The sequence below is a fragment of the Mastomys coucha genome, unplaced genomic scaffold, assembly GCF_008632895.1.
Source record: "Mastomys coucha isolate ucsf_1 unplaced genomic scaffold, UCSF_Mcou_1 pScaffold11, whole genome shotgun sequence".
Lineage (NCBI taxonomy): Eukaryota > Metazoa > Chordata > Mammalia > Rodentia > Muridae > Mastomys > Mastomys coucha.
This window is the reverse complement of record NW_022196893.1, coordinates 33,792,667-33,800,990: the sequence shown is the minus strand read 5'-3', so window position 1 is coordinate 33,800,990 and position 8,324 is coordinate 33,792,667. Positions and strand designations below refer to the sequence as shown.

The following is an 8,324-nucleotide window of genomic DNA, read 5'->3' as shown; positions in this document are numbered from 1 at the left end:
TACACATACACATACACACATACACATATACACACATCACATACATACACACACATACACATACACACACATACACATATACACATACACATATACACACATCACATATGTACACACACATACACACATACACATATACACACATCACACACATACACACACATACACACACATATACACACATCACATACGTACACACACATACATACATACACATATACACACATCACACACATACACACACATACATACACATATACACACATCACATACGTACACACACATACACACACATACATACACACACATACACATATACACATATACATATACACACATCACATATGTACACACATACACACACATATACACATACACATATACACACACATACACATATACACACATACATATATACACATACACATATACACACATCACACACATACACACACATACATACACATACACACATATACACACATCACATACATACACACACATACACATATACACATACACATATACACACATACACACACATACACACACATACACACACATACACACACATACACACACATACACACACATACACACACATACATACACACACATACACATATACACATATACATATACACACATCACATACGTACACACACATACACACATACACACATATACACATACACATATACACACATACACATATACACACATACATATATACACATACACATATACACACATCACACACATATACACACATACATACACATACACACACATACACACATACACATATACACATACACACATCACATACGTATACACACATACACACACATGCACATATGCACATGCACACATACACATATACACATACACATATACACACATCACATGTGTACACACATACACACACTCACGCACACACACATACACACTTACATATACACACACTCACACACATGCATACACATATCTAACTTACGTATACAGATACACATATACATACCCATACATATACACACACACGAATGCACACTCATACATGCACACACATACATATATACAAACTCACACACATACATATACACACACTCTCACACATGCAATACACACATACATGCACACATGTGTGACCACACACACAGACACAAACACCCACGCACACACCCACATTCACACACATGCAAACACACAGACGCACACACATGTGAATATACACACGGGTGAGTGAGCACACACACACACACATGCACAGTGCCATCCTGATCTAGTGGTGGCTGAATGAACAAAAAGTCTCCATCATCAGCTTAGGGGTGGGTGGGTGGGTGGTGGTAGTGTAGGTGCCCCTATTGTGTGCTCATGTTCATTGTATATGAGTTTGTCTGTATTCATTCATCACAGTGACAGTCCCCATGTGGGTAGCAGAGAGTACGTGTGCATGCATCATCCTCGTGTTTGCTCATGAGTGTATGTCAGTGTGTTCCAGTCTTTCTGTGTGAGTGTCGTCCCCAATCCCCCTCCCCCCCCCCAGATCTCTAATTAGTGGTTTGGGGTTTGTTCCTTTTCCCTCCTGTTCCTTCCCTCAGCAGCGCGGCAGCGGCAGCGGCAGCCTCGGTGGCAGCAGCAGCAGCAGCAACAGCAGCAGCAGCAGCAGAAGCTGCCGCGCTACTGAGTAGCAACAAGGACTTCGAGTCAAGAGTAGGATTGTAGGATTGGGTCTGAGTGGGAACAAGAGTGAGCCAGCCTGAGAGAGGAGCAGATCCCTCCCAGCGCCCTCAGGCCACCCATTGCCAGTAATCTTCGTGCCAGACCTCTTGAGAGGAGACGGGACAGCCAACCCTAACCTCTCCAGGTACAGACACTGGGCAGCTCTGGGGGACTGCCCACAGATGCCTATTGGATTTCTGGGGTATGTAGGATACCTGGGTCTACCAGTCCTTTTCACCTTTCCCCATAGCACCCCCAAGGAAGCTTTGACAACTTGCCCGTATTCCTGCTTGCCACCCGCTCCCTGGGCACCCCCTTTTCTCCTCTCCCTCCCAGATCCCTTCTTTGGGGAGCTCAGCAAATGGAGCAGGAAATTTGGACCCTCTGCCTCCCTCTCTCGCCTTCCTCATTGGATCCGGAGTCTTCTCCGCTGGGAAAGCTGTAATTAGAGGGTGGATCCCTACAGACAGAGAGCAGCCCCCCCACCCCCACCCCCCAGTCCCTTCTAACTTTAGATCTCTTCTCTCCCATTCTCCCATTCTCCCTCCCTCTCCCTTTTCCCTCTCCCACTGGCTCCTCGGTTCTCTCCATCCGCCTGACTCCTTGGGACCCGGTCCCCAGCCTGAGGATGGCGTCCTCTCTGCTTGAGGTAACTAACTGTTCCCTCCTCTTCCTTAAGAAACCAGCTCCAATCTTCCTGGTCCTAATCCATGCCTACCCCACCCCCTCAGCTTACATAGACAGGAGCTGCATGCTAGTCCTTCTCATGAAGAGGAGGAGTAGGGTCCTGGGAGGGGCAGGCAGAGAGTACAAGCAAGGAAGGGGAACAGAGCCAGGGGTCAGAGGGCACTCAAAGAAGAAAGCCAGGACCCCTAAGGTCAGCTAAGCCACTGACTGTGGGGAGTAAGAGGAAAGAAAGGAGAAGAGAAGGGCAGGGAGAGCAGGTAGGCTGACAGCAGATGTTGTCTGAATGGGGAAGAAGCCTTCAGCTACCGCTCATTGGGTTAGGGGGAGTCCCATGTCTAGGGCTCCCACATTAAGCAAGATCTGGTCAGGTCTGTGTTGAGGAAAGAACCTGGTCTGTGAGCTGGTGTGTGGGAGAGGAAGAGGGCAGCCCTGCATGTGGGGGGCTGGCCAGGGGAACTGAGCCCAGGACTGAGAGGGAAGCAAGGAGGAGGGACAGGGTCTGAGGCCGCTTGCCCGGCTCACAAATATTTAGCTTTCAGCCAAAGACAAACTAAGCTCTATTTTGGGAGTGGGAGGCTCCAGGGAGGACTGGGCCACTTCCCCTCCAGGCTGGGACCCCAACAGCCTTCCCTTGCCCCTCTGGTTCTGAAGATGAGAGAACCAGGGTACCATGTGAGTTTAGGATCTTGAGAAACATTAACTTTGTCAGGGTTTCTGGGGGACCCAAGGCGCAGAGTTGGAAGGAAGAACTCAAGCCACTCAGAGCCTGAGTTCTTCCGCATCTCATGTTTCTGTGTCACCATCTCTAGGCTGCTTTCAGGGTATCTCTGAAGGAATGTGGGGTGATATAATACTCCTTGAATGTCAGTGCCCTCCAGTAGCCTCAAATTGTCCCTATTTTATCTCAGTCCAATGTAGTGACACAAATCTTTAATCCCAACACTTGGGAGGCAGAAGCAGAAGCAGGTAAGTTTGAGGCCAGCCTGATTTACATAGAGAGTTCCAGGATAGCCAGAGCTACATCAAGAAACCCTGTCTCAAAAACAAAACAAAACAACAAAATCTCCGTTCTGGGTGCCTTAACTCAGGTCCCAGGAGTGACTAGTCTTTGCTGATTGACTCATCAGAAAGCTGACTATTCAATGTGAAGCAGAAAGAGAGACAGAGAGACAGAGAGACAGAGAGGGACAGAGACAGAGACAGAGAGAGACAGAGAGACAGACAGAGAGAAAGAGAGAGAGAGAGAGCAGGAGGCTTTTGAATTTAAACTTCTACTGGATTATGTGTGTTAGATACATTATTAGACACATTGCTAACTGTGTGTGTGTGTGAGAGAGAGGGAGAGAGAGGGAGAGAGAGAGAGAGCAAGAGAGTGAGAGAGAGCAGGCTTTTGAACTTAAATGTCTACTGTCTTTTGTCTAAGTGTTAGATACGTTGTTAAATACATTGCTGACTTTGTGTGTGTGTGTTTGTGTGCATGCCTGTGTGTGTATACATTCATGTATGTATGCACAAGGGTGCATGTACACACACAAGCTGGATTATTTTAATAGTCCAAATGAGAAATAGTGCCTGTAAGGCTATGAGATAAAGACTTTGTGACTGAGTTTGAGGTAGTGGCATACAAGCCAGTGGGTGGACACACTCTATAACCAGATAACCCAGGTACATTGATCTACTTTCAGCTGCATTGTGTACAGGGGTTCACAAGGGATTTATGATTGTTATCATACCCTTTCCCCCAACAGAGTCTAAATTTATTTATTATTATGTATATGTATGGCCATAGGCTCACGTGTATTACTGCACTAGTGTGGAGGTCAGAGGAAAATGTTTGGGAATCAGTTTTCTAATTCCACCTTGGATTCTGGGAATTAAATTCAAGTGGGCAGGCTTTCCTGCGAAGCTGCTGAACCATTATTATTATTACTGTTGTTGTTATTGTTATTATTTTTACTCAACAAACTTCATATTGAGCCATCATTGAAACAATCATTTTGAAGAAGCAGAAGGCAAGAGGTGCATATAGTCCTGGGTCCACTCAGGGCAGGGACAATGTCAGTGATATGGACATTGTGCCTGCGCTGCCAGCGTGGCACTAGTGCATGGGGGAGGGGCAGTTCAGAGACTTTCTGGAAAGACACAGGCTTGGGGAAGAATTTGGCAATAGAATGTTCATGGATGCTGGGCTTTCAGGTCTCCTACTCCCTGTCAACAGGAGATTCCCTAACATAAAGACACCCCAGTCTCTCTATTTCTTTTCTTTTTCTTTCTTTTTAATTATTTATTATCTATTTATGTATTTATTTATTTTGAGACTGGGTTTTTCTTCATAGCCCTGTCTGTCCTGGAACTTACTATGTTGACCAGGCTGGCCTCAAACTTGGAGATCTGCCTAGCTCTGTCTCCTCAGTGCTAGGTTACCAGGCAGTTTCTGTTTCTTCTTCTTCTGTTTCATCTTCTTCTTCATTATTATTATTATTATTATTATTATTATTATTATTATTATTATTATTACTGTTGCTGTTGTTGTTATTTTCATTTTTATTTTTTTTGGTTTTTCAAAACAGTGTTTCTCTGTGTAGCTTTGGCTGTCCTGGAACTCTGTAGACCAGGCTGTCCTGGAACTCAGAAATCTGCCTGCCTCTGGCTCCCAAGTGCTGGGATTAAAGGCGTGTGTCACCATTGTCCTGCCAGTTTCTGTTTCTTTTATCTAGTTTTTAGGGTTCTTTTCCTCCTCCCCAGTGCCTTGTGAATCCCTCTACCTGCTTTGAGTAGGTTCTCTAGCAGTGGGAGGAGCTTGGGATAAGGACACAGCTGTTGGGGGATAAGGGGACTTGGGAAGAGGGAGAGATGGAGAGCGAAGGACACTAGGCAAGGAACTGAGAAACCTGTGCTCAGAGCTAGGGTGGTTGCTCAGCAGGAAAGGGACCTGGGGTTCAATTTCTAGCATGCTAAAAGATACTCATAATAAAATAAATGAATTATTATTATTATTATTATTATTATTATTATTATTATTATTATTTTGTTTTTTTGAGACAGGGTTTCTCTGTGTAGCCCTGGCTGTCCTGGAACTCACTCTGTAGACCAGGCTGGCCTCGAACTCAGAAATCCACATGCTTCTGCTTCCAAAGTGCTGGGATTAAAGGTGTGGACCACCACTGCCCAGCAAAGAAACTAATTTTTAAAAAATTTTAAGCTGGGTGAATGAAGAAAGTGGAGAGAAAGTTGGGAACTAGGAACAGGGACCCTGGGTTTTCAGCATATGTAGTGGCAGTCCCATCTCCCTCCCTTCTTCCCTTCCTCCCTCCCTTTCTTCCTTCTATCCATCCTCTGAGACAGGGTTTCTTTGTGTATAGCCTTGGTTGTCCTGGTACTTGCTCTGTAGACCAGGTTAGCCTCAAACTCAGAGATCTGCTTGCCTCTGCCTCCTGAGTACTGGGATTAAAGATGTGGGCCACCACCTCCTAGCTTGGCCATTTTCAGTTTTTGAGACAAGGTCTCTCTTACTATGACTGTCCTGGAACTCCAGGTTAGGGTTAGGGTTAGACTATTTGGACTAGGCAGGGCTCAAGCTCACAGAGATCTGCCCTCCTGCCCCTGAGTGCTAGGATTACAGGCACGCACCACCATGCGGAGTCTAAGCCTTTAATCTTAAAGGGTAGTGGAGCAAGAACAGGGACCGTGAAACTGGAAAGTGGTTTATCCTGGGTACTACAAGGTAATACATATGATCAGGTATAGATAGGAGCACATGCTCAGAACCCTGAACCCTTTTCCTTAGCTCTCACAGAGAGAGCAATCAGCCAGAAAAGGAAACTGAGGATAGGAAAGAACTTAACCTCCAGCGCTTGGCTCCCGGAGCAGTCCAGTACTTTGGTTTTTCTTTCTGGCCTTCAGGGGCTTTGTTGGCCTTGCTCCCCAAAGTCGGGGTCTCATGTCAGCCTAGGGTTGGCTGTCTTCTTTCACCCCTCCCTACCTCCCCACAGCTGGGTGGGGTCCCTGGGCTTGGCTGAGGCCCTTGTGGCCACAGTGTGAGGGCCGGGCAGGCGGGGGACCGCGTCGGCGTTTTTAAAAATAAACCGACCGCAGGGAAGCCACCGGAGCTGGAGCCGAGCAGGGCCATGCTGGGCAGAGGGGGAGGGGGCAGCAGCTAAGGGAAGAAGGAGGGAGGAGTGGCCTGGGTTTTCTGGGGCCCATCGCCATGGTGGGTTTCTCTTGGGTGGGAATTCTATGCTGTCTTCCTCCTCCCTCTTCCTTCACCTCCTCTGTTTTCCTTAGCTTTGTTGGCCCAGGATTTCTTACCACCTCTCCTTTGTTTATTCTGCTTTCCTCGCTCTCCCTCCCTTTTGTCTTTTAACTTTCCTGTCCATTTCTGCCTCTTAGTGCAAGCTTCTGTCCCTTAGGGTCCCTCTTTCTCTGTCCCACAGAGCTTTACATGGCAGTACCTCCCCAGCAGATGCTTTTGGGTCTCATGTGTCTTTGAACTCCCATGTTGCTACCTCTCCTTCATACTAAGTTTGACTTCTGCCCCCCACCAGCTCTCCCTTGGCTTGGGCCATTAGAGGATCTATGGAAAGCCTTACTGGGAAAGCTCAGGGGTTCACTGTTGGACAAGGTTTTGGTAGCTCTTATTGGGAGACCATAGGATTGGCAGGACCTCAGAGAGAGAGAGAGAGAGAGAGAGAGAGAGAGGGAGAGGGAGAGGGAGAGGGAGAGAGAGAGAGAGAGAGAGAGAGAGAGAGAGAGAGAGAGAGAGAGAGAGAGAGAGAGAGAGAGAGAGAGAGAAAGAGAGAGGGAGGGAGAGACAGAGAGAGACAGAGGCACAGAGACACAGAGAGACAAACAGAGATAGAGAGAGACAGAGAGAATTGGGCAGGAGTACAGTATAGAGTCGTGATTGTACACACCTTCACTGAAACCTTGAGACACCAGTGTCACCTCTAAGATTTGGCATCACATATCTGAGAGCCCTGAATTCCCTCTTCCTTCATGTTTTACTAGGAAGACACCAGACAATTAGATAATCGACTTTCTTTTTTTCTTTCTCCTTTTTTTGGGGGGGGGTTGGGGGAGACAGGGACAGGGTTTTTTTGTACCTCTGGCTGTCCTGGAACTTGCTGTATAGATCAGGCTGGCCTCAGAGATCCGCCTGCCTCTGCTTTCCCAGTGCTGTGATCAAAAGGTACACTTTTTTTTTCTGATTTGTTTTGTTTTCATTTTATGTGTATAGGTGTTTAGCCTACATGTGTGTGCATCACGTGTGTTCCTGGTGTGGTCTGTGGAGCCAGAAGAGGGAGTAGGGTCACTTGAAACTGGAGTGACAGATGGCTTTGAGCTGCCATTTGGGTGCTGGGAATCTAAACCCAGCTCTCTGGAAGAACAGTAAGTGCTCTTAACTGCCAAGCCATCCATCGCTCAAGCCCCAGTGGTTAGCTTTTAAAAAAATGTTTAGGGCCTGGAGAGATGGCTCAGTGGTTAAGAGCACTGACTGCTCTTCTGGAGGTCATGAATTCAATTCACAGCAACCACATTGTGGCTCACAACCATCTGTAATGGGATCTGATGCCCTCTTCTAGTATATGTCTGAAGACAGCTGCAGTGTACTCATATAAATGATAAATAAATCTTTTTTGTTTGTTTGTTTTTTTGAGACAGGGTTTCTCTATGTAGCCATGGCTGTCTCAGAACTCACTCTGTAGATCAGGCTGGCCTCAAACTCAGAAATCTGTCTGCCTCTGCCAAATAAATCTTTAAAATAAAATAAAAAAATGTTTGGTAAACACACACACACACACACACACATACACACACACAAGAGAGAGAGAGAGAGAGAGAGAGAGAGAGACAGACAGACAGACAGACAGAGAGACAGAGAGAGTTAGAAGTTTGTATAGGGTATGGTACTTTTT

The 8,324-nt window shown here is 46.4% G+C and overlaps 1 protein-coding gene across 2 annotated transcripts in view; it reads left to right on the top strand.

Annotated features, from left to right (window-relative positions):
• The first annotated feature begins 1,629 nt into the window (after positions 1–1,629).
• Sp7 (Sp7 transcription factor) overlaps positions 1,630–8,324 on the top strand; it is an 11,352-nt gene continuing 4,657 nt past the window's right edge. The window contains exons 1-2 of one of the 2 annotated variants that reach the window (XM_031359102.1): positions 1,630–1,867; positions 2,344–2,371. In XM_031359102.1, the coding sequence (XP_031214962.1) occupies positions 2,351–2,371 (21 nt within the window). In that variant the 5' untranslated portion in view covers positions 1,630–1,867; positions 2,344–2,350. The remainder of the gene's footprint in view (positions 1,868–2,343; positions 2,372–8,324) is intronic. The other variant, XM_031359108.1, reaches the window with a different exon arrangement.